We start from the raw sequence: 27,662 nt of genomic DNA, 5'->3' as shown, positions 1-27,662 counted from the left end.
TACAAATCTCTATTTTCGGTATCACATTTTTATAGCGTTTCAACTATTATTGTTACATTCGCGAGAAAGTTTTCTGAAAACCTAATACTAATAAACTTGGTAAAAATCACGACAACTTACAAACATAATGAATAAATATAAAAAACTGCATAATCGCCACTAGCTTAATCTTAAAACAATAGCAACCATCTCTTTCTCTCGTAAAAGCTTGCAAAGACTTAATGCAAACATTTTCTAGTCATTCGGCAGACGCGCGTGTGTAACCACGTCTGCGACTCGTGCGCATCCGATCAAACATCGTACCGCTCGCAATGGATATCAACGAAATTACACTGTGATTTTTTGAATATCTTAATAACGACAAATCCATCATGTTTATTTAAATACTGTGAAATAAAAGTGACATTACCAAGTGTGAAAGGAATAAGAACCGTTAAAATGAAATTCTTTTTGTAAGTACATTATTTTTTTTAAATATAATTTGTAGATTACATTAACTTACACTTTAATAGTATTATTAAGGCTGAAGTGGATTTTAACACTTTAAACATTAGATTTTTTAGAATCTAAATAATTAAAACCCAACATTCTAAATCAATATGAACATGTTTAGAATAATGCGTAGCTGTATTATAAATTATTTTATATTTACCAAAAAAATATTTATAATTCTCAAAAACTTTAGACACAAAACATCATATTAGCTGTGAGTTAAAGTAACACAAATATTGAAGTAAATATAAATATAAATATTTTGCATTATAAATACAATCGTAAACACTGTAAAATTAAACGTTTAATATTCTAAAGTGATAAACTGGTCAGACATACGTAAATATATAATAAAGCTTATCTCGTAAAGAATAAAATTTAATTATGCAAACAAGATAATAAAGAAGTGATTTAAAAAACTAATCTTTTCTGCTTATATTATAAATACTATTCTGATAGAATTGTGGCGCCGATGACTACAACTGAAACCAGTTGTAGGCGACAGAATTCGTTTACTAATTATTATATCTGCGTGCCACTAAGGGCATGATGAGCAAGCAGATAGTACATTCTCTATCATTAGGACACTTAACAGGAATGTGGACTATATTTAGAAGTGAATCTAACTACTGAGTAAATTTTTCCGTCGGTTTCCACTGCCTATAAACTTGTAAAAAAACTTGAGAGGTGTCAAGGGACACCCGGATGGAACGAAGTTCCTTTCGATTAATTAGTGAAGGAACCAATGTTTATTCTATGAATAAAAAACTTAAGTCTTCACAAGAAGTACTTTTTATTTCTATGAATTTTCGTTATATATTGTCACGTCGTTGCCATGGTGAAGTAGCGAAAAGTGTCGTGACAACTTTTCGTAAGAATTTTTTCCGTCTAGCCCCCTTTCACAACGCGCGATAAGGAACTTCGTTCCAAAAAATAATATTAACTCACTTTTCATTAATCATTGCGTCTACTAATGAGTTTTTAGTAGCTGTAGCTTGGCTATACTTTATTGGTGTCAGAATAATAAAGCAAACCGAAGCTGAAAGTGCAGTAGTTAAAAAATAGGCACAACATGAAAACATGTTTTAACAAGTAAAAAAGACCAAGTGAATCCCAAAAAGTTCAAAATACGAAATTTAACATAAATAAGGCGTTATAAAGTTAAAATATAATCAACTCATAATTAATTAAAATAGTTTTTCCTTACATTGCATGTCAATAACAGGATGAGAAAGCGAGGTTGTGGCCTAACCATCCCTTGGGAAGTTTCCGAGACCCTCAGTGTGGACATATGTATATGTGAACTGACGAGACACACATATCAATAATCGTTATATCATACAACTAGCTGTCGCCCGCGGAATGAAAAAATAACTTAATAAATAGCCAATGTGTTCTTCCAGACTATGCTCTACCTCTGTGCCAAATTTCATCGAGAACCATGCAACCGTTCTGTAGATAACTCCAAACAAACATCCATCCATCTATCTAAACATTCGCATTTATATTTATATATATATTATATATATATATATATATATATATATATAATATTAGTAAGATTACGAAGGTCAATGCTTTTAAGAATGAACATTGACATTATCATTACTTTAAAAACCTCTGTTGTTTTATTCATAGAGTCAATTTAAGATTCCCGCCCATCGGTGCGAGCGAAATGCCCTTTAGTTATAATGTGCAGTCGTAGCGGCTTGACTTTGTATGGATTAAACAAGGTCGAATAACCGTTTATTGATGTCAACATAAATCGTGTTTAATTTATTTTACTACGAGCTTTTGCCCGTGACTCCGTCCGCGCAGAAAAAATAATTTAAAAGTAGCCTATGTGTTCTTCCAGACTATGTTCTACATCTTTGCCAACTTTCATCAAAATCTGTTGAGCCGTTCCGGAGATACCTTCAAACAAACATCCATCCATCTAAATATTCGCATTTATAATACGAGTAAGATTTTTGTTTGATTTGTATAACCATTGAACTTCACCCAAAAATATCCCTAGAAATTTCAAATGATTGTAATCATTTATTAAAATTATTAAAAAAAAAACTTTAAAATCTACATCACCTTGAATTGAAAAGAAATTCAATTCTAATCAATTTAAACTTATGTAAACAGAGAATCGACTTGAAACATGATTTGAATTAATGTTACCATATTAAAATCGTTGCGACGAGAAAATCAAAGGAAATTTCTATAAACATTAATGGGTTCCAGTTTTCAATGTGCGTTAGTGAAATTACTAGGAAATGGTTTAATGGTCATGATTTGTTAGTCTATTTTAAAGTACTCTAAGTGCGTTGTCAAAGCATCGGTGACACTAATCAACTAAGAAATCAAACAAAATAAAATACGATCGTTTTAAATTAACTAAAATGAAAAATAAAAATGTCAATATTGTAACTTTTCATTTGAACGAATTTGCATTGAAGTTATTTATTACTTAATTTACGAGATAAATGTCGTAATTATATTTATTTATTATTATACTATATGTTGCAGGTTATAATAGTTTCAACTAGATTTCTACTTTCCATAAGAAATTAATAGAATTGTGCAGCTTTCCTTACACATAAGTTTAAATAAAGGAAAGCTGCTGCTATAAATAATACGACCACATAGATGTCACTGAATTATTTATATTTCCTGAATTTCTTGTTTAAACTTCTGCAACTCATTATATGAAAGATATGGCAGGAAGTCCATATAGAATAAACTATGTAATAGAAAACTAAACTGTTTGCTTTGTTATTTACAATTCTATTTGGCGTTTCTTATGTGTTAAGTTATTATTATTTATTACCAATATGTAAAGCTGGCGATACACACTTCCAATTTTAACTAGACAGTCGGACTATATAGTTTGGAACAGTGAATAACGAAAAACAATTTCTTAAAATTTTTGCCTGTGTGTGTCTGTATCTACTATTTGTCTGTCTGCAAGGCCTCGTTTGTTACTGCTAATGTCCGGAACGACTGGACCAAGTTTGAAAGGTAGCTGATGCAGGTTGAAATATTATAGTCTACTTTTTTTCATTTAATTCTGCGCTGACAAAGTTGTGGGCGACCGTTAGTTCTATTACTACTTTTTAAAAAAATTGTAATAATTCCGGGAAAATGGCTACATCTCCGTATCAAGGTTGAGATACTCACGGGCTTAGGGCATAAAATTATACTCCAAAACAATGTAGCGACTATCCATTTTTTTAATGGCTAAATTCTATTTTTCTTTCGTTAATTCGACCTTTAGATCAACCTCTGGACTCAGGTTACATATTTAAAGATAAAGACATGCTGTTATATGCTTTTCATATGTTTAAAAAACAAAAAACATATACTTTATTATCCAGAGCGTCTTTGATGATTGAAAATGTTAATGAGATCTTTCATGTTAAATTATTTTTATATTAGAAAACGATAATAATGTTTAATTAAAAACTTTATGTGAGAATTTATTACGAACAAATTTATCTCAATTTCTTTAAACTAATAAAGAGATTGAAGTCGGTAGCTGTTTACATTATTAGCTTTTAGAATTTTCTATTTCATTTTTACTTTATTTTATATGTAAAAAACAAATACAGACGTTTTTAGTACATAATAAATACAATTTATTTTGATGATATTATTTTCAAAGTAAAGTAATTGTAAGATGACAATTGTGTAATCTTACTTTTAGTAACTTACTAGTATTACTTATTACTAATATTATAAATGAGAATTTTTGTATGTATGGATGGATGGATGTTAGTAGGTATTTCCAGGACCGCTGTATGGATGTTGCCGAAATTTGACATAAGATGTAGAACATAGTCTGAAGGAACTCAGACAGCTAGTTAAGTTGTTTTTTTTTAAATTCCGCGCGGACAGAATCGCGGGCAACAACTAGTTCTTTATATTGTCAATTTATATTCAAAATAATTTTATCCAAAACTAGTTTTTGGCATTCCGTGGCAAATTCCTTTTATTATATTCATATATACATAATTTATTGCGATTCGAAAAAGTTTTACAAATCACTGATTTAAAACAATTTTGTAACGTTTTGTAAATTAAATCAGATGTTAACGTGTTTTGAATTTACAAGTTATATGTTAATGTTTTATTTATGTCGTGAATTACGATAGCTTGTGTCTTCTTTTAACTCCACAAAAATGCTCAAGAATATTGTAGAGTAGCTCAATAAATAAATAGTTTCATGTCAGTCCATTTTTTTTTTTTTTTTTTTTTTTTTTTTTTTTTTTTTTTTTTAAAGTCTGGAAATGCATTTACGCACCCCCTACGCCGGGCTGTGCAATGGCGTAGGGGAGTGTGGGACTCGCCGGCCGCAGAAGGCGACCGGAATACCCACTAAAACCAGACTGCCCTCTCACGCGTTACGGCGGGGCCACGGGAAACGCGTTAGCTTACTTCCGTGACCCCGCCTGCGTTTGGCCTCTACGGGCCCTCAAATCTAAGGCGTGGGGAGAAGGGCAGCAGCGGCAAATTGCCGCCTCCTTCTCCCCACTCTTCTCTGCCGGAGCGGGGGTGCTAGGGGATCCCCTTCGCGTTCCCGCTCCTTCTCCTCCTTCTGCGACATGACTGTTTCGCAGAAGGAGGAGACCGCGTTCCAAGACCTCTCACTTCCCAACATGGCGCGTACAACGCCGGGAAGTGAGAGGTCGCCGCCTATCGCCGCCACCAGGGTGCGGCGCTCTTCTGTCCAGGCGCAGCACACTTCAAGTGTGTGCTGCGCCGTATCCTCATCGGCGCCACACCCGTGGCAGCGCATCGTCTCTTCCCTTCCGATCCGACACAGGTACCGTCCGAAACAGCCATGTCCGGACAGCACCTGTGTCAGTCGGAAGGTAAGGGAGCCGTGGCTCCTCCCACACCACTCCGGGAGCTGTGGGCGTATGGCCTCTATGGTGCGCACGCCATATTGGGCGTGCGCTAGGCCACTCGCCCAGAGCTCCACGGTCGTCTTTCTCCTCGCCTCCCGGGCGCGGGAGAGCTCCTCAGGAGCCGGGGCTTCGCCCCGAGCTCTTTGTGTTGCCCGCGCCCAGTAGGCTTCGGCCAGCACGCCCGCCTCTATTTCCCACGGAGGGGTGCCGGCCAAAACGCAGGCCGCCGCGTGGCCTACCGTGCGGTAGGCCCGACACGCACGCGCCGCAATTATGCGTTGCGGCCTGCGGAGGAGGGCCCTGTTTGGTGCGTTGAGGGCATTTGCCCACATTGGTGCACCGTACAGGGCCATGCTTTTGACGACCGTGGTGTACAGCAGTCTCGTATGTACACCCGGACCTCTAAGGTTAGGGAGGAGCCTCGACAGGGCTGAGGCCGCTCCCACGAGCCGGGGGGCCAGCGCTCGGAAATGATCGCCGAAGCGCCAGCCCCCGTCGAGGACAAGACCCAGATATTTCATCCGGGCCCTGACCCCGACTTCCTCTTCGTTGACCCGGAGGGTGGCCCCCGCAGGAATCCTCCACCTAGGCCCTTTAAAATAAAGGGCCTCGGTCTTGCTGAGGGCCACTCGGAGGCCTAGCGCCTCGATCCTCCGGGTCAACAACATGGCTCCGGCCTCAGCCCTCCTTTTAAGCCGGCTCCAGGTAGTGTCCCGGACGGCTACCAGCGTGTCATCTGCATAGCAGATGACCGCCATCCGGGACAGCACCTCTCCGCGGATGGCCCAATCGAATCCGATGTTCCACAGGAGGGGCCCTAACACGGACCCCTGTGGAACACCGGAGGCCATCCGCCTTTCCTCACGGCCAGTTCTCCCCATGTAGGACACTACCCGCCCTTGCAGGTAGTGTCCTACGACTCTCCGCAGGTAGAGGGGCACTCCGTGATACCGTAGCGCCTCCTCTATTACCGCGAAGGGGAGGGAGCCGAAGGCGTTGGCGATGTCTAATGACACCGCTATGGCTCCCTGCCCCTTTTGGGCCGCTTCGTCAGTGAACCTCTTCAGGGCGGCCAGGGCGTCCATGGTGGATCGTCCTGACCGGAACCCGAATTGGTTCACCGAGAGCTGCGGCCCGTCCCTCGCTAGGTGCTGGATGATCCGGGAAGCTATCACGCGCTCCAGCAACTTCCCGACCTCATCCAGCATCACCAGCGGGCGGTATCCCGACGGAGAGTCCGCGGGGCGGCCATCTTTCCTTATGAGGACTAGCCGCCCCTCCTTCCACACCTCAGGGAAGTGCCCCGCTGCCAAGCAATCGTTGTAGAGGCAGCGTAGGCGGTCCCCGAGGTGCTTCAAGGCGATGGGGAGAACCTTCCCGGGCACCCCATCCGGTCCCGGGGCCTTCCGCGGGCCTTGGAGCCGGCGGGCCGCCCCTAGCATTTCCTCCTCCGTTATTAGAGGAGGATTAGGGGCGGCGTCATCCTCGTTGTCAGCCCCCTGCTGCGCCATGCGCGGTGGCTCAAATGGGGGGCTGTCTGGAAACAGCCCCTCTACCACCGCGCTGAGGACGGCCGGCTCCATGGCCTCCGTGGGGGGCGCCGTTTTGAGTTTGGCCCGTACCATCCGGTACGGGCGCCCCCACGGGTCCGCGTCTAGGGCCGCCAAGAACTCAGAGTAGGCGGCGTCCTTGGCGGCCCCAATGGCGGCTGAGAGCGCCTTCTTTGCTGAACGTGATTCAGCAAGAAGGCGCTCCAGCTCGCCCGGTTCCTGGTGCCGACGTCTTCGGCACCGGGAGAGAGCACGGCGGGCGGCGTTGCTGGTGGCATGTAGGGCCGCGAGGTCCCGCGACCACCAGTACACCCCCTCTCGGGGCGCGAGGCGCCTAGCCCTAGGCATTGCCGCATCGCATACAGCCGTCAGGTCCCGACGGAACCTGGCAGCTCTTTCTCCGACCCCCAAGGATTGAGGGGGGTCGGAGGCCCACGCGCAAGCAATTGCGGCCTCCTCTGCCAGGTCTGCGTCGAGACGGGACAGCTGCCACCTAGGGAAGGCGCCTCTGCCGCCCGCCGTGCGGGTTTGACGCCCGCGGGGCGCTGTGGAGACCCTGAACCTGATGTACAGGTGATCTGACAGGGTCTCCACATCCTCCAGGACGCGCCAACACGTGATGCGCGCACCAATACCGGGGGTGGCAAACGTAACATCGACAATCGAGCCACCCCGCGCGCGCACACACGTGAAGGCGCTGCCCTGGTTCTCCGGAACCAGGCCAATCATGAGGGCCCAATCCCGGAGATGCGCCCCTTTGACGTCAGTGACGGGGGATCCCCAAGCCGCGCACTTAGCATTGAGGTCCCCCATCACGATGACCTGAGCTGGCAGTGCCCTCCGCACCACCAGCTCCAGGCCATCCAGGAACCCCTCAAATTGGGAGAGGCTCCTGTTCGGGGAGAAGTAGACCCCGATGAGCACTACTTCTCCCCAGTTAGCCGCCACGTAACCCGCGCCCCTCTCCCTGAGAGAGAGGCGTTGCGGGCCCGTTGGCGGCGCCACCATTCCGACCGAGCCCTCCGTGTCCCCGACCCAGTGAGATTGGGAAGGGATGAGGTAGGGCTCGGCCACGACAGCAACGGCAATTCTCCACTCCGCCAGGACCTGCATGAGCAGGTCCTGTGCGCGGGCGCAGTGGTTGGCGTTCGTCTGCAGGAACTCTGTATGCAGGTGTCTGGGCATTAGGACACCTGCATACGTTCCTCTTCAGGCTGCGGCTGCAGCCTGGCCGGCGGTTGCGCTTGTGGCGCAGGGGGAGGGCCGATGGAGCGGGCCTTCCCCCTCACAGTAGGGGGGGTGCATTTAGCTCCCCCCATCACGTGTGCGTGCGGGCAGCCTGTCCTGTGGCACACAGCGCAGTTGACAGGTGCCTCGCACGCAGCCCTCTTGTGGCCTTCTTGGCCGCATCGGAAGCAGAGGCGGCCATCCTCTGCCTCCGATGGGCATAGGGCCCGGGTGTGGCCCAGCTGCATACACTTGAAGCAGCGTAGTTTCATGTCAGTCCAAGGGCAACTGTTACTAACAAATAATTCCTTATTATTTAAACTAATAATAACCAGAAAGTCACATCTATTTCTGTCTTTTGCTACTACAAGAACAAAAAACACTTCCTAATCTGTCCGAAACACAGTTATAATAATAATATATGAAACAGGAAAAGCTATAACATCTTAATAAAATAAATCTAATGTCAAAGAGGTTACCGATTCTGATAAATTCATTGATTCTTAAAACAAAGTAAAACATACGTTTAAATAAAACAAAAGAATCAATACTCATTGGTTATCTACAATGATCAAAGCATTATGTCATATATCATAGTTGTATGACTTAATTCAACATATATAATGTTGTTATATTAACATACTAGCTGTCGCCCGCGACTCTATCCGCTCGGAATTAATTAAAAATACTTTATTAGTAGCCTGTGTGTTCTTTCAGACTGTCTTCTACATCTATGCCAAATTACACCGAGATCCATTGAGCAACTCTGGAGATACCTTCCAAATAACATCCATCCATCCTAATATTCGTATTTATAATATTAGTAACATAACTAGTTGATGTTCGCACGTTCGCTTGTATTGATTTCGCATATTGTGATCATCCGACGTTCTTACGGTGAAGGAAAACATCGTGATGCAACCTGCACATATCTGAAAAGAAATTCAATGATATGTGTGAAGTCAACCAACCCGCACTTGGCCAGCGTGGTTGACTATGGCCTAGTCACCCCTAACTTGGGGTAGGCTCCGAGCCCCTCGGTGGGGACGTATAGTGAGCTGATGATGAAATGAATGATCATCATTATTCCCTCAGGATTTTTAGTGTAATTGTATGTGTATTACGTCTATTGTAACATAAAATAGTAGAATATTGTAACATACTAGCATTTGCCCACAACATCGTCTTGGCGGAATAAAAAAAAAGTCTAATAAATAAATATAGCATATGTCAAAATACAGTGACAAAATGAAACATTTTTAGTTAGCTAGTTCTTAAGTATAATGCCAAATATCAAGACGATAGCTTTAAACGCAGCAGACACACGAAGTCTTGTATTCATTTTATTTAATACTAGCTTTTTCCCGCGACTCCGTCCGCGCGGAATAAAAAAAAAAAAAAAAAACGGGGTAAAAATTATCCTATGTCCTATTCCTGGTTCTAAGCTACCTGCTCACCAATTTTCAGTCAAATCGATTCAGCCATTCTTGAGTTATAAATGGTGTAACTAACACAACTTTCTTTTATATATATAGATTAGTTAGGATGTGAACCCACTGATAGATAATAACGGATGCCGACCACGTCATTGTCGGTTTTGTATTTATATTTATGAATGAGACGTATCTATTTTAATTCGCTATGAATTCTATGACTAAAATGGTGACAGTTGACACACATAGATTAAAGGTCATGGTTCTTTGAAAATTACAGGAAAAACTCGTTCGCAAAATCTTGGATATGATATAATTTTATCTTTAATTTCTATTGTAAACTATAATTTTAATAACCTAAAATATAAAATTATAAATTTCTAAGAAATTATCTGGCACATAATCGATCGGTGACATTAAATTTAAAAAATAAAGTTCATTAGCTTAATCTAATAGTTAACTCTTTTATTAACAACTGTATCTAAACAAGTTCTTCCGACGTTTATAAAACCTTTTTATACTTTAAAGTACTACTTACAATATTTCATTAACCGATGTAATCATGGAAGGGCCGTCTGTTAAATATCACGTCTAATCGAGATAATCCGGTTTACGCAACTGACGCGCTACTTCATTCTTAACAAACAGAGGATTAACAGCTAGCTCGTTTTACTCTGCCCATAATGTTTGTTGATTAATTTTATCTTCCTTCATAATAATCCATTAACTTTGAGTTCGAATTATTATTATTAAAACTTAATTTAGCTTTTACTTAAATCGATAAGACAAATAAAAATTTTGTTGAATCATTTCTTATTGTTATTACTCTAAATTTATTTAAATCAGTAACCATACTAATAAATGCGAATGTTGAGATGGATGTTTGTTTCAAAGTACCTCTAAAACAGCTAAACGGATCTCGGTGAAATTTGGCATATTTGTAGAACATAGTCTGGAAGAACACATAGGCCACTTATAAAGGTTTTTTTATTCCGCACGGACGGAGTCGCGGAAGACTGCTAGTATTTATTAAGAAGAGATAGGAAGCTCTTTGCATTTCTGGAATCCATTGAATGATCTTTCAACTCAACCTATTTATGTAGGCTCTGAAAAACATGATACTCGCCATAATGTAAATAATTCCGTGTAGTATCAAGAAGTTGATCATTATCATTGTCGAAAAACTCATTCAAGAGCATATTGTTATTTCTATTAAATTATTTTAAAGTGAATGAGAGAGATGGTAAAAAAGTTTTAAAGCAGTGAAAATTCAGGGCTATAATTTAACACTATATTGTGAACACACTTGTCTAGCTACATAGTGTTAAGTAATTTGCGTGTTCTTGTGTTCTGTAATAGAATTCGTTGCCGCAATAAATTGATTAAACACAACATTGAAAATACCACAACTCTTGCAATCATCTTCTGTTTGTGTGTATATTGAGAAATAGAATTACCCAATATGGTTACGAGGAATCTTACTAATAATATAAATGCGAAAGTTTAGATGGATGGATGAATGTTAGCTCGAAGGTTATTTGACACAGATGTAGAACATGGACTATGTTCTACATCTGAAGAAAACTTTGGCTACTTATTAAGTTTTTTTATTCCGCGAGGATAGAGTCACAGGCCACAGCTAGTACAAAATAAAGTATACTTCTCTACAAGTGCAAATTATAAGATTTTATTATAGGTCGTGTTCACAATAATTTAAAGATACTTCGATCTGCAACTCTAAAGTATTGTTATTTTTTCTAAACAATGTATTCTGGAAAATCTGTACTTTTAAAAGGAAATGTTAAGATAAGTCACTTTTACTAGAAAATGCTCTGCGATATTTGACTGTGTGTGGTAAATTTTTACTTCGTTAAAAACATACTGTTTTGAAGTATAAGTTAATCTAGTTTTTTAATTTCACATTTTGTTTTAAATAAGAAAGTAATTACTATAATCGTTTTTATAATTTGAGACCGTCAGATGTTAATATCTTCAACACAAGATAATTCTCAAACCTGTATTTCTTTTTAATATTCACATATTAAAATTATTTCCGTAATATATTATAGCGCCAGCATTAAACCCATCTGAAAGATTTATCTTCCAGCTAAATCCGAACGATCTATTTGCTCACTTCATTCATGGGCAAGTCCATCAATCTTGCAATGTGTCATTTAAAAAACAACATATCCGATCACCTAAGTTACGCTAAAATAACCTTTAAGTTACAGCACTATGTACATAGTAAGTGTAGAGTTAACTTTGCCTCAATGTCAACCACGGGGCAAGTGACGTAAGTGATGACGCCGACCTCACGTAGATTTCCAGAAATTTAACTACGCTAAACATCTGCCCCACAAATGCAAGTGAAAGTTCAGTTTGTTTGTTTGTACTTACCGACTCGATGTGATAAACATGGGAAAATATTAGAATCGAGGTCGAAAATAGTTCAATGGCCGTAATCCGTTGGATGATTGAAATTAATTGCCCTAAAGATTATAATTTATTTATTTCCGTATCACCTTTTTAATTCACTCAAGTGTTGTCGTACCTTTACATTTTATATCGATTTTTTAATGCTTATAAAGTACTAGTTATCGCCCGCGACTACATCTACATTACTATGGAGATCGACAAAATTTTTATGACAGTTGTGCAACGTCCCTATCGGCCGTAAAGTACACCAAGGAACAAATTTCGTCTTTCACGTTTCGAATAAGAAAACAATATACAAATAGATTTTACTAGAAATGATAATGTAAGTAACGACGTATTCACTCAAACATCCTCTCTATTCAATAATCAATCCGTCTTCTATTTATTACCTATCACTATTATATTTCCGGAACCTAAATACGAATGCATTTATTGAGAGAAAAGTAAAAAAAAAATTTTTTTTTTAATTTATACATTTGCATTACGCGTTTTATCACCGGTAAATAACTCGGCGAAACAATTTTATGATTTCTTAAAAATAGCTTTTAGTGAATTCTATACTGTCATCAGAAATTGGCCAAGCTCCAAAGAATATGCAGTCATACTGAACCTAGAACTAACAATTTCTAATACTATTGTCTCCGTTCTATCACATCAGCTAAACGGTCACGAATTCTAATTGAAATATATTTATATTAATAAAATTAAAGCATCTGTGTGTAAAATACATATTCTGTACACGTAATGAATTTACGTTGCTGATAAGGAAAAACATTTTAAATATGTCAATCTCTGAAACGGCTAGGTTTTGACGAGACTTTGTCGGGAAGGTAGGCTGGTAGGTTGATTGATGCGGCAGTATTATAGGTTATTTTTTTAACGGCGTAGACCACGTCGCGGGCAACCGCTAGTTATTGCTATAAAGTTTTAAGTCACAACAAATTAATGAATGAAAGAGTAACAGTAGGTTTACGCTGTGGGAAAACCTGTACATCACATTTTGCGTGTGTTTTCAAATATAATGAAAGATCAACGGTCACAACGATAAGATTTCGTAATCACCTTAATTTTTTTTTAATAAACTTTACTAATGAATTAAATGATTACTTTTCTACAAGTAGGTTAATTTTACCATTGGGTTCATCTTGCCCTATGAATTGATGATCTTAATATTTTTATTTACTAGTGACTCAATGTGTGAAGTGCACTTTGTCATGGCGTATGTTTATTTTTTGCATTTTATCACGTATGATGCACGTGTGTGTGTGTGTACATAAATATTTACACACACACACGTGCGCAAATGCCTATGTGAGTCTTTTTTTAGAAATTGTTATTCAATCGAACCTTTTTTCAGAAGTGAGTTGGTATTGAGATGATCATCGTTTACTTACCTAACTTTTTTGTAATAAGGTAATTGTAAAATAAATTCATACCACAGAACTAATGGTGTAAACAATTGAATTAATACTAATTTCAAATCTATATAAAATGAATCCCTATTTCCATTCGTCATGGCATCACGTGGGCACATCATCAGCCCACTATATATTCCCACTGATGGGCTCGGACTTAGGGAAGTCAAGAGTGACTTGGCCATAGTCAACCACGATGCATAACGATGTTTTCTTTCAGCTTAAGAAAGTCGGATAAATCTATATATGTAAATCGAAAATCGAAAAACACATGGCTACATGACGGGATTTGAATCCTGTATCTGCAGATTACAAGCCAAGTGTTTAACTTCTGAACCACCGATGCTTTCTCTGAGCCACCGACCACGCATTAAAGGCTGGACCGGTCTTATTGTGTTGTGTTTGTTATTATCAGGACAAGCTTCTTATAAAAACAATTCTAAAATTAAGATCTTGATTAAATTAGGCATATACATAGAGTATAGTCTAGAAGGCTACTTATTTTTCATTCTGTTCGGACAAAGTCACGGAGACAAGTTAGTATATACAATAATTTGCAAAACGTCGAAATGAATATAATATATCTGTTACAAATTATGGGCAGCTACAAATGAGACTTAAATTCAACGTACCGTATCACGACTTGCACTTATTAATAACTGTTAGGCAAATGCAGTATTTAAAATTGTCCAATACAGCTGCTCCACGCTTCCTGAACTACATTTAGAGACATCTGATCTAAAAACCTAATTACAACCGCCTAAATAATACGCATGATTAGTTATGATATGTAGCGTTTCGTTCGCGAGACTGCTTCAATAATTCTATGCAATAAAAATTATTATAAAGCAAAAATGTTCTGTCACTATTGGTTACCGGTTTAAGAGTCTATTTAATTCAGTAAACTCATTTTTAAAATGTAAAACGACAGACACATATGAAGGAAACTGCAATAAAAGACAAAATTAAACTTTATGATTTACCTCATTTGATCACTACTGGTTTTATGAGCTTTACTCATTTCTATGAAACACCGTTAATTACCTACTCTACTCGTTACATTTAGTTACAACGTTGTGATACAATTTTACTTGATTTTTTTCCTTTTCATTTTTTTTTCTCTCTTCCTGATGAGGGCCCTCTCAGTTACCATTTACTGCTCCAGCAAGTATTTGATAATTATGAGCGAAATAGTGAAGTTATTTTATTAAAATAATATCGAAGAGGTGTTATGTAAAATTAACGATTCTAAATATTAATGGCGGCCTTTCATCAAATGTCGGAGTTAAAAAATCTTTAATGGAGTTTTAGATACAAGGTGTATACTACCAAAAAGCATTTGTAGGCATCCTTACGGGTCTTTTAACATTTCGTTACACTTTCAAAATTAGCAATTGTGCTCGTACAAGAGCGCTCCGGCTATAAACGCCGCTGGGAGTGTTACGTTAAATCGCTTGCCTCCAGTTATATCACTTCTAACTAACCCAACTTCACTACTAAAGGATTAATTGTAAAGATTTCCTTGAAATTTAACACTATTGGGATAGGTTATATCTTTTAATTTTGTTAATTTTTTTATTACATTACCTTATTTATAACCATTCAAAACATATTTTTTTTTTATTTCAGCTATATTGGTGTGGTTCTGCTCTCTAAGACATTAGATGCCGAATTATATTCTGGTAAGTTATGTAAATTATTTCATATACCACTTCTTACAAATTTTCGTAATATCACCTAAAATAACATGTAAAATGAAATTCACAAAAATTACTGAATGGTAACAATCCACGTAACGTACTATGGAAGGCAATATAAAAGAAATTTCTTTTATTTACTACAAAAGGCAACCCGCTTCAGTCATGCAAAATAACTAAATTTGTTGTGATTTGAATTTTAAATTGCTAAATTCACCTAGAGAAATGGCTGATCAAATTACAGGCTTCTTTGTTAGTTACAACTTATTTTTTGTTGCTGACTTGCATGTAAAAAGCTACCGTGACCTCTGCCATTAAGCTTCAATCAAGATTAGTGGAAGCAGCTGCTGGGGTGCCTCAAAATGCTGCATTTAGTTTACAAAATGTTTCTGTTGTGTACTTGTATTTATATTTATTACACATATTTATATTGTACCACTTCTGTGCCAGATATTAACTAGAACTTTTTATTTAAAATTGCTGTCTAAACTACTAAAATCATAATAATTACTTTTAAGCTTCAAATGTGTCGAAATGTTTCATTTAATATTAATTTCATTACGAAATTCTAATTTCCTTTTTAATTATTTTAAATAAATATAAAAATTGTTAAAGCGAGCGAGTGGTCAAGTAACCTACTTGTACAAGTAGAACAACGCGCAATTGTTAATACCTTCACAAACTAAACAATTTATTACCTTCACTTTGACAAATGGCAATTGATAAGAGGTTCGTGTTAATGAAGATATTTACGGTTTTAAAAAATAAAGTTACAACTCTTAAAATAACAAGAGACATAGTACACACTAATACAAAACCAAAATAAGTAAAAACTAAAAAAGGAAAACACAAAGTCGAGTAAAAATTTGGTTTTATTTCTTGCAGATTACAACATACTCCAAGATGTGATTAAAGTTTATGAAAAGTATACTTCGGATTCGGAAAGAATAAACTTTATAGATGGACCAGATGGCGATACCGCATTCGAATTTGACAACACAAGCAGAGTTCTATCACCAATAAGCAATACTACATTAAACAATCTCATGCTTTCTAGTCCTTTCATTTTAAGTGTTATGTTTAAATTCGACGAAAGTGATTATTCTTGCTTGTTTGCTATCAAAAATTTAGAAAACTTAGTAAAGTTAAGATTGTGTGTTACACCAAAAGCTCCCGATGTTTTTGAACTAAACATAGATAGCGTTGGCCTTAGAGAAAACGTAAATTTAGTCGTGTATGAAGATCTAAGTGTAAATTGGGTGGATATATACATAGTTTTTGACAAAACAATAACACTTTACACTAAATGTTCGCCTATTAATACTTTTATACCAAAAGAAGAAATGGAGGATGTTTATTTTTCAAGTGACGATTGGATTTACATTGGTCAGTCAGGGGTCGAGGAGAGTGATCCATTCAGAGTAAGTTTATTTATTATTATTTAGTATTGTATCTAACACATGCTAGAGGTATTTACAGTTCAGGCATTACTAAACATTTTTTATATTATGACAGTAAAAATATCTAAGACACCGCTGCCCATTGACATCTGCAACTGCAGATGCGTTGCCTACCTTTGATCAGCGTAGGAGGATATTTCCTCTTCCTATGCGTCGCCTTCTCCGCCAAATCCACTTAACCTCATCTTAAACATTTCTTTATAAGAAAATGATGGGACTTTATGATGAGGAGGGAACATTATGACTCCGGCACGCACACTCATCAGATGAAACGTGGAATTGCTTCCACTTCACGCCTGTCTTCTGTGTGGTCGTTGTATTGCACCGGTCGACCCGGGCTATTCGTGCACGCAACAAATATTATTATTGCGGGATCTATAACTGTTAATACATAATTATATCTATGGCATGAATATACTAATATTTTCAGACACACAAAATAAACAATAATACACGAAGACAAAACAACAAATGTTTGTATATGCATACACGCACATGAGTACACTCACAGACGTACAGAAGAGCACACACTTTATACACAATTACTACCATTTCTTATATGATAGCAGAGTGTATAAGCTAACTTCATCTCAAATTATAGAACTTAACATCTTCAATACTCATTATCACAGCTAATTAAAAAAAACTTTAATCCATAACGAACATTTCCTCATGTCTCATCTCCTCATAAACATTATAAAGACCGAAAAGGTTACACATTTGTGAAAAATTTAAAATTACCTCTAAATTTTCCAACAAACTTCTTGTATTGTACAACAGTGCAAGTAACGGCTCGAAATTAGCTGTCGCTGCAAGGCTGAATTAGTAGGCGACTCGCGCAAGTAGGGATTTCGCTAAACACGAGTAGATTAAATTCTACGGCACGAGCGGGTTTGTATTAATTTCCCAAAGTAACTTTGCTAATTCCACATGCGGCCTAATTAGGATTTTCACGTTTTGTTTGCTACGTTTCATTCTTTTGTACTTGATACTTAAGGTATCTTTTACAAAAGCACCGCAACTGTTAACATAATCATATAAATTTTATCATACATACTTAAAAGCTTTAAAAAAGTTGTATCATTTAAAATGATAAAATGATAATGATGGATATTCTAAAATTCCAACCAGAAAATACATTATAGGAGTATCATGCCTGTATGCGTTAGAACAACTGAATTCTAAATAATACTTTATAAAATAAGCGAAAGGTTAGTGTACCTTAGGTTAGCTTTCTTATTATATTTATTAGACAATAAATAGGCTTCGAGTGAGTTATATTTGGAATGAGCTTAAATATTATAAGCTAATTGTTATAGTCGCTAGAAACTAGCTACCACCTAAACTATGAATCACTTCGTTATCGTCGTATAACAAAGTAAAGACCGCTAAATAGCATTTCATACCTAACATACAAACGCTAATGCGTTCTAACCCCGATATTAAATCAGCCGTTATGAGTTCATTAAGCTAACACCCCGCTATGTTTTCGTACTGGAATGTAACACGTGTTTCTAAATTATTGTTCATACAATTTAGCTCGTGTTTAGTTCAATTTACTTAATGTCTTCGTATATTATTATCTGTGAATTAGAACAATAATTATAATCTTAACAGACAAATTATGTATCTCAGAGAATTAGAATTCTTACCGTGGGTTTCTGAGAGCAAAATGTCCATTATAAAAATATATGGTTATGTTTTATGCAGAGTTTTTGCTCTCAAAAACCCACGGTTAAGTTTAGACACCTTCAATCTTTGTATAAATATAATCATCGAGTGAAGAAGAGTTAATGTTATTTTTTCATCACTTGTCATTGGCTGCGAAGACTTTACTTGAGAAGGTATGCCACAAATTAGTAAGAGTTTCTTGATATGGTTTCGTCGAAGTGGCTCATTATAAAGGGTTCAGGTTTAAGGTTAACACGCATTCGTCCACTCCTTATCCACCCAGCACCGCCCTTCCAAGCACAATTACTAACAAAACGATGCTTCATTCTATATTGCATGGGTGAACGGGCACTAGCTTGGCGAGGTGTCGGCGAGGTGTCCTCTCGCCATAAACCTGACCGCCGCGCCGCGCTATGGGTGGACGAGAGTGGACTAGGAGTGGACGAATGCGCGTTAATCCTAAATGTTAATTAACTGATAAACTAAAACGGTTAAACAAAAAAAGTAGGCGTAGTATACTTGATCGCAGTTTAATGGGTTATGAAGATTGTAAGACAGAAACGATATTTCATAGATATTATCTGATTAAAGTTAAAGCTCTTTAGAGAAAACGGCTTGTAATTATATACTTTAAAACGAAGTCTCCACGTTTCCTCTGCAAATAATTTAGTGGGCAATTTAGATGCCTTCACGCAACTTAACTTAGCATAACAAAGATGCATTTCTGCACGTACAATTTGCTGATTCTACGTACTTTTAAAGCTGCACTTTTCCTTATATCGCATATAAGATGATCTAGTTTTTGTAAAGTATCCAAACATATTATTTGACACATGTATTCTTGAAAGTTACTGTTAGCGAACGTGATAAATCAGCGCATTGAAGTGCTGAAGAAATTTCTTAGAATTTAATCATTACATAATTAAGGGTTTACACTATTCTTAGTACATAAAATACTAACTACTAATAACTAATGTAATTGGTTTTTGATATTATATTTAAAATAATTTTAAACACAAAATTTAATATTATTATGTTATTTTTCAGGGGGCCATTCACAAAATTGTTTTATACCCGGATACGGGCAACATAGAAAGTGTTTGCAATAATGTAAGTGGTTTTCATATATATTTACTATCAAGATAATAATAGTAACGTGAGGTCATCACCCGAATAGTTTTTCAAACTTAACATCACCGCATCTTAGCATCATCATCATCGTAATTCCTAATGTATCAGACATTGGCTGGTTTTTGTTTAAGGTTGATTATTAATTTGTTTTAATGACACCAAAACAATGTATATACTGCAGGCTTATCGTTTTCACCATCTAAGTTTTAAACTTGGGTAAAGTACGTAAATAAAAACAATTCGTTGTATGTAAGTTCTGTTGATATTGTATTCATAAGAACGAATAAAAAATTCTAAAACTTTGCTATAAACGAGTTCGCCAAATACGAGTATCGAAAAATGTACTCAGCCAGTTACCAAAACTTGTCATCCTAAGATCGTCAAAGAAAAGATAAAAAAAAGCTTGGGAGATATTTGAAAAACAAGCATTAATGCAAGATATTTTGTTTTGTTCTGGTTACAGATTAAACTTTGAAATTTTCCATAGTATCTTAATATTTACCTATTTTATATAGTTTAAATATACTAAGTAGTCACATTTAATTTGTTTAATTTATTCTAAATTAGCATGATATTATTGTATAAAAAACAATTTTTGATCATCAAAATTTTGTTTCAGGATATTTATCTCCCCGAAAGTGTAAGTCCTAGGCCCTTCGTATACAAGGCAACGTAAATTTTCAAAACCCGTCGAGTTACGCTATAGGTTGTCATAGAGGTCCATTTCTTTCTGTCATCGACAAAGACAGTCGCTCGCAAACTGCTTGTCAAGATCGTTGTGGGATAAGTCGCTGTAATTTTCGAGGTGGCGGAGCAAATCTAAACAATTGATATGTAATTGCTATGCCGGTACTGACGGAATAGACGACTAGTACGATTCTTGTAACGCAATGATACAATATTTGTTTCGACGATTTACATTGCCGTTTGTACGAAGGGCCTTATATTCCAAAATCATATCGATGTTACTATGCATTGCCTTATAGTTTGTAAAGTATAATTATTATATTGGTTATTAATATATTGGTATTTATATATATTTTATATGTATATATCCCGCAGGCGGATGTAATTAACCATTTCCCACGCACACTAATAAAATTGTAAAAATACTTAATTTTAAAATTATATAAGTAAATATATATATGTATACTTTGGATAACGATGTACAAAAATATATCTGTTAAGCTTTAAACTATTTTAATATACTTTGGTTTCTCCTCGTAATTTTAGTTCTAATTGAAAACAGGTACCTAATAAAAATGTATCCTAAACCGCTGTCTGGCTATTGTGGTATTAAACTTTATCAATATGTAGTTATTAATGTTCTCTTATAGTTGTCAATTTATATAACTGTACTTATAATTCTGTACAAATGATTACTTCGTAGTCTTTATAGCATTCTTTGTAAATAACCTTTCGCAGAAATTTCAGTTTTTAATTACATGTGGTTTAATTTGATTTTTTTTTACAGTTCAAAGATGACTTAACTCTACCACCCCCCGAGGGTAAGTTACTGAAATTTTATTATTATTAAAAATCCTAAAAAATTAATAAAGTTATTAATAATTCTTTTTACTACTCAGGTGGGGATGACAGAGTAGAAGTAAATATGAAAGGCGATAAAGGTGAAAAGGGCGATATAGGGGCAAGAGGAGAAAGGGGAGAAATGGGAATGAAAGGAGAAAAAGGAGACAAGGTATAAGTGCATTATAAAAATAAAAATAATTTTTAACTTAAACTACATTTTTCCCATATAAGAAAATTATTTTTTTTTGCCATAATGTTATTTTATTTATCTAAAATAATATATAAAATAAATAAATAAACTACAGTTTATTAAAAGTCATTTTATTTAACGTTACAGGGAAGCGCAGGATTGTCCATAACTGGGCCACAAGGTCCTCAAGGTCCAATAGGACCTCAAGGGCCAATCGGTAAAGAAGGCCCCAAAGGAGAAGAAGGAGTAAGTTCGTTTTAAATTCTGTATGTAGTGTAAAAAATAAGCCAAAACAAACTTTTCAATGTTATTGTTTACTTATTTTTATGAATAGTGAATTTCTTTCAGGCATGTCATTGTTCAGAATCAGTTGTATCGAGTATAATAAAGAAAATGCCTGAAATGAAAGGCCCACGAGGTGAACCCGGTCCTAGAGGAGAAGATGGCGATACTGGAGCAACTGGAGAAACAGTGAGTAAAACTTTTTTTTATGTTAATTTATTTTATTTCATCTAATTACTGAGCTTAATTTTAAACATCAGTTTCATTATATTAAAAAATTCGAAAACCACTAATTTTATTGAAAAAAGACGACGAAGAATCGACACGGTCGCGTAAATAAATTGTTTTGTGGTTTCCTGGTGGTAAAGCGATCTTTCGCTTTTATTTGGGATTATTAAAAACTCTTAACAAATATTAGTTGTCTGATTCAGTTCATTATATATGTGGTAATTCAGCAATATCTAATAATTTCGTTATACAGATGTCAAAGGAACAATATCGTTGAAGTTATGTATTTTAGGGACTACCTGGAAAACAAGGTGAAAGAGGTCCAAAAGGTTCAACCGGTGAGAAAGGTGACAAAGGCGACGACGGTACGCCAGGGAAAGACGGTCAAAATGGATTGAAGGGTGAACCAGGGCGAGATGGGCCGATAGGCCCACCGGGACCTAAAGGGGAGATTGGTCACCCTGGACCACCTGGACTGGCATGTGAGGTAAGTAATTTGAATTAAGAATCCTCTAAATGTAAGTTACGTATGTTTGTTGATACAATAATGTTTTTTTTTTTCATAAAGCGGGAAAACTTTCCAATACCTGGCGACAAAGGAGACGTTGGACCTCAAGGGCCTCCTGGCCCCCGCGGTGAAAAGGGAGAGAAAGGCGAAAGAGGTGTAATGGGCGAGCGTGGCTTACCAGGTGATTTGGTACGAAGTTATTATTTTGTAAAGTTTTATCCACTTATTAATTTACCTTATCGTGTTAATAACATTATATTAGCAATATGGACTTCAATGATGCAATTATTCGTTAAGACAGTTTTATGGAACGCTAGTCTTTAATTTGATATTAAAATTATTCGTTTCAATGATCAACATAAAATACATTCATGTTTCTGGCGGGATCTGGGATTACTGAAGTCTTTTGAGTCATCTGATATGGTCAATTGATAATTGTATGTTCCATAAATTTCTAGTTCCTGTTTTTAATCTTTTATAATTTCGTTAACCATTTCACAGGGACATACAGGCCCGCAAGGAAAACAAGGTGAAAAGGGGGAAGTCGGTAACCCAGGCTTAAACGGCAAGCCTGGTGTACCTGGTACACATGGTAAACATGGTCTTGATGGTGCTAAAGGTACGTTTATAATATTATTCTGGCAAAAATAAAAAAAAGTTAAGATATTCTTAATAAAAGAAAGCAACAAACCAAGAAATACTTATGTTATTACGCACTTATGTTTTAGTGATAATCGCTTCCGATATGGAGAAATCAGATGATTTTGTAACGCTTTTATTGTGTTTATGTATGAAAAGTTTAGATGAGTTATTCTGTATTCTATAACAAGTAATTTTTTTTATAATACAGGTGACAAAGGTGAACAGGGTCTTCCAGGAATACCAGCTAAACTGTCATCTATATTAGACGACGACTTAGACCCTGATGAAAGTGAGTGCTTTATTTTCTTCACAAATTATGGCTTCAAACGTACTAAACGTGTCAAGATACCTATAAACTATGAAAACTACAGAAGTTATCTACATTGTCGATTTGAAAAATTACTTTTGATTAAACAAATTATTTTATTGCTTGTTTAATAATTATTCGATCAGGTTACTGCTCCAGTTTCAATTGTTTAAATGTCTTAGCTATAAATCCTCATTTTTATTATGAAATATATAAGTAATCGAGTTTTTTTGTTTTAGTATCTATGGTAGTTGAAAAGTTAAAAGGATATAAAGGAGAGCGAGGAATTAAGGTAAAGTTAAATGTTATAAAAATCATTTTGTAAGCAAAATAAGTCTGTATTGATATGGTTTGCCTGATTTTATATTCAAATAATCAGAAGTATAAGAATACTTTGTTACTTTAAGGGTGATAAAGGTGAAAAAGGACAAAACGGTACCATCGGTATTCCTGGAGCTGCTGGACGTCGCGGTGATCGAGGAGAAAAGGGTGATACAGGATCGACGGGACCCAAAGGGAACAAAGGCGAGAAAGGTGGAACTGGCCCACCAGGGGTAGTATCGATGTCTGACTTGAGTCGTCTGAAGGTAACCCACTGTTTTAAATTATATTAACTATTTATATTGATTTAAGTAGTACTTTAAATTATTAACATATTTAGGGTCCTAAAGGAGACCGTGGCCATACAGGAAAGCCTGGTCCTCGTGGATATGCAGGACATAACGGCGCAAAGGGATCAGTGGGCCCTATGGGTCAGAAAGGCTCCAAAGGTGATACGGGTGTTCCTGGACCAATGGTAAGCAGCAGTAATTGTGCAGCACTAATGCAGAGGAAAGCAGATTATAATGTTATCTTCAAAATCATTTAATTTTATAGGGTCCCAAAGGCTCAACAGGTGCTGCGGGAACAAGAGGTGAAAAGGGTGAAAGAGGCGAAATACCAGAGATAAACCTGGAAAAGGTACTATAGGTATTGAATATTTTCTTTATTTCTTTGCTATAAAACAGGTAAAAACTATTCGTTTCTTAGTTTTTCAATATCTTTACTGTTGCATTATCGTAATTCAATTTTTATTACATCATTCGCAATATTCATAAGATTTACTTGCCTCTTAGATTCATTTCGATTTATTTTGTACCAAAGCTCAAAGGGGAAAAAGGTGAAAGAGGTCCATTGGGACCTCCAGGAGAGCCCGGCAAAATGGGCCCACCCGGTTTATGCCAAAAGACTGAAGATAGTTTACCGGTACCAGGACCACCCGGTCCACCCGGTCCACCCGGGTCTCCAGGTCCACCGGGTACACCCGGTTCACCCGGCATATCCGTGACTGGACCTAAAGGAGAGCCTGGAGGAATTGTTTCTACTAAGACTTTGTATAGCTTTAGTGATTATCCAGGTATCTAAGCTTTCTTAAATCCTAAATATGTATTTCTTCTCTACATAATCGTTTTTTTTAATATGTTTTTTTTTTCAGTTAGTAATGGAGATGATGATGATGATGATGACGGTTTTAATAAAATGGAAACAATGATTTACAAAACATCAAAGGGATTAAAAAGAGTAAGTAATTTTTATTTTGAACATGTTAAGTACTTCTTGAAGAAAAGGAATCTTGATGTATTTTAATTTTTTTGGTAAATCCTTTTTAGAGAACTAGGTCAACACCGGTGGGGACCCTCGCTTATGTTTTGGAAGAAAAAGTACTATTGTTAAGGGTTGATCGTGGTTGGCAATATATTGTGGTATGATTCATTTTCTATTCCATTTCTATAAAATAATGAAAAAAATGTTTCATATGCAAATTTACGAATAAATATACGTTTTTTTTTAAATTCCAGATGGGGTCTTTGTACCACGAGAGAGCGCATAAACCAAATGTTAGTACAAAATTATAATCGAGTTAATAAATATAGCTAGAAGTTATAGATACGAGTATTTTTGCTTAAATTACATCCGCTAAATCTATTGTAGTCGTGTTTTTATGTTATTCTTTTCTCTAGCTTGTTTTTAAGTTTGAGCTAACATTGCCTAAAGTATTATCTATTAATAACATAAATATTTGGTTACAGGCTCCTTTGCGAACAAATCATAATGAAAGGCGAAGAAAAAATTTCGTAAGTGACATTTTGTTTAAACTCGATTTTAAGCATTTCATTACGTATGTAAGATTGTATACCATACTTCTTGACCAGTACATCCTAACCTGTAAATGTAAATATAGCTGAATTTTACGTTAGTCAATTGCAATGGTTTGTTTTATCTTGAAAAAAAAAAATTGACGTGTTTATTTGTTTTAGTTTCATTATTATCATTATGATCACCTCACACACCACCACATCAATCACATCACCAGACTCATAAGACTTAGCCTAAATCATATTTAAATACATACATTTTTTTTAGATTCGATTAGTAGCGCTCGATGAACCCTATGCGGGTAACATGGAGACAGGAACAAATCGCACAGGTCGAAAGACTGTTGATCAAGAATGTCATGTTCAGTCCAAGAAAGCTGGATTTACAGGAACATTTGCTGCTTTTCTCGCAAACAAGTCAGTAGTAATTGTAATAGTTATTATAGTATTCTTTAAATTTTTTTCACACGATAAGGCAGCAAAATAACAACAGGACTCTTCCAAAAAATTGGTACCTTTTACGTAAATTCTCCTTTACCTCTTGGAAAGGTTTTTCTGAACATTGTATAAATTATTAAGTTTTGAATATTCATTTTAAAATTTGTTTGCCGTGATTTTGACGATGTACACTATTATTTCAAGTCCGTATAAATAGCATAATGAAAACTTTTTTTTATTTCGAAGGGTGGAAGACTTGAAGTCTATCCTCAAGACTGCAGACAAGGATGTTGCCGTACTTAACATTCATCAGCAACTTCTGTTCGATTCGTGGATCGATATGTTTAACGACTCTGGAACGGTGGCTTTTAAATCGGATATTTACAGTTTTAGCGGCAAAAATGTACTTATTGATCCTACGTGGTAAGTACATAAAAACATTCATTGTTTTCATTGCCTATTATCAGAGTGGTTCTTAATAATTCAATTATGCCACCTTCCATCTCTATCCACTTCCACTTCATCATCATCTCCCTGTCCTCATCCTACTCATGTAGGGTACCAATAACCAATCAAATCAAATGTTTGTAGTGTATTGAATGTTATTTATCTATGCTTCTATTTACTAAGATTTTGTTTATGAAAATATAAAATCTAGATAGTCAAAATTTTAAATTATCAGATATATTAACCTCTAATATTTTCAGGCCGATCAAAGCTGTATGGCACGGAGGAACGTCATTAGGAGTGCGATCGCCGAAATATTTTTGTCGAGAATGGCTGACAGATAGTCCCAAATATTTCGGTAGTGCTGCCAAAATAAATGACAATAAGCTAGCAATACATGAAAAGTAAGTCACCTTTTTGAAAAAAAAAATGTTATCGAACCGTATTTAAAAAAAAAATATTCCAAAAGATATAAAACGTATAATGACACATAGAATTAATGATATTGTTCAATGCTTTAATGTACTTATTGGTTTAAGACATTATTATTATACGAAGTACAAAAGGAGGTAATGTCTGGAATACGTTAAAATTCTATAACATTGTACGAATATAAATTTAAGGCCTCAATTAATGTATAATTATATTTTAGGTACACATGCGATAATAAACTCATCGTACTATGTGTCGAAGTACGACCTAATGTTGTAAGACGTCAGAGGCATATGTAAGTATTATTTTTACTGTCTGAAAAAAGTTTGATCACATCCCACTGAGTTTCCACTGCTGAAACACCTATATTTTTTTAAATATCAAAAGGTTGCGACCTTGCAACGAGCAAACGGAGAAGGGGATGGAAAAGAGGATATTTCCCCTTTCTTTGCGACTCCTCATCCGCAAAATCCACTACTCCCATCCTTTAATATAATAGGAAAAGGGTGGAAGGAGGACCAAAATTCTTCTTCTTCTTCTTCTTCTTTTTCTTCTTCTTCTTCTTCTTCGATAGTTTATGTTGCAGCCACTCTGTTAGTAATTTTTAACCGTAATGTTTTAGTTTAACTTCATGACAATTATATTGTTTCAGATCGAGACGTCGTCTTGCGTATGAACGTTTATTAAATAGTAACATCTGATATTACAATTACTTATTTTGGACTGGAATTAATTCTTTATAAGTGAAGTATGTGATTTAATTTAAAGTGTGGTGTTATTAGAAAATATTGGAATTTAACAAGTTATACATTGCGTAATTTTAAATAATTTATTTTCATTTTAATAAATTAAGGTTTTAGATGTTCTTTACAAATTAGTAGATAAACTAGCTGTCGCCTGCGACTCCATATGCGAGGAATTAAAAATAAACATAATTAATAGCCTATGTGTTCTTCCAGACTATGTTCTACATCTGTACCAAATTTCATTAACATCCGTTCAGCCGTTCCCGAGATACCTACAAACCAACATCCATCCATCCATCCATCTAAACTTTCGCATTTATAATATTAGTAAGATTGTTAAAGGCATAAGAAACATTAAATTAGACAA

The 27,662-nt window shown here is 36.5% G+C and overlaps 1 protein-coding gene across 1 annotated transcript; it reads left to right on the top strand.

Moving 5' to 3' along the window:
* The first annotated feature begins 252 nt into the window (after nucleotides 1–252).
* LOC106713705 (collagen alpha-1(XXII) chain) lies at nucleotides 253–27,268 on the top strand. Its single transcript, XM_014506551.2, has 27 exons — nucleotides 253–452; nucleotides 15,081–15,133; nucleotides 16,034–16,569; nucleotides 19,327–19,389; nucleotides 20,030–20,050; nucleotides 20,885–20,918; nucleotides 20,997–21,109; nucleotides 21,278–21,376; nucleotides 21,479–21,601; nucleotides 21,933–22,127; nucleotides 22,209–22,337; nucleotides 22,650–22,767; nucleotides 22,999–23,079; nucleotides 23,337–23,389; nucleotides 23,505–23,684; nucleotides 23,759–23,893; nucleotides 23,974–24,057; nucleotides 24,241–24,493; nucleotides 24,572–24,657; nucleotides 24,747–24,839; nucleotides 24,936–24,974; nucleotides 25,167–25,211; nucleotides 25,501–25,649; nucleotides 25,917–26,093; nucleotides 26,378–26,521; nucleotides 26,770–26,844; nucleotides 27,202–27,268. Exons 1-27 carry the CDS (start codon nucleotides 439–441, stop codon nucleotides 27,248–27,250), a joined length of 3,141 nt encoding a protein of 1,046 aa, XP_014362037.2. The 5' UTR covers nucleotides 253–438; the 3' UTR covers nucleotides 27,251–27,268.
* Nucleotides 27,269–27,662: the final 394 nt, after the last annotated feature.

This window comes from Papilio machaon, chromosome 12 (assembly GCF_912999745.1).
Source record: "Papilio machaon chromosome 12, ilPapMach1.1, whole genome shotgun sequence".
NCBI lineage: Eukaryota > Metazoa > Arthropoda > Insecta > Lepidoptera > Papilionidae > Papilio > Papilio machaon.
Note: the sequence above shows the minus strand (reverse complement) of the source record. Positions and strands in the feature narration are given on the sequence as shown.

Bases quoted from the DNA above. Each gene is read 5' to 3' on its own strand.
- LOC106713705 (XM_014506551.2), top strand. The intron at 20,051-20,884 runs GTAAGTCCTAGG...TTTTTTTTACAG, and splicing joins ATATTTATCTCCCCGAAAGT to TTCAAAGATGACTTAACTCT. The intron at 22,338-22,649 runs GTACGAAGTTAT...ACCATTTCACAG, and splicing joins GTGGCTTACCAGGTGATTTG to GGACATACAGGCCCGCAAGG.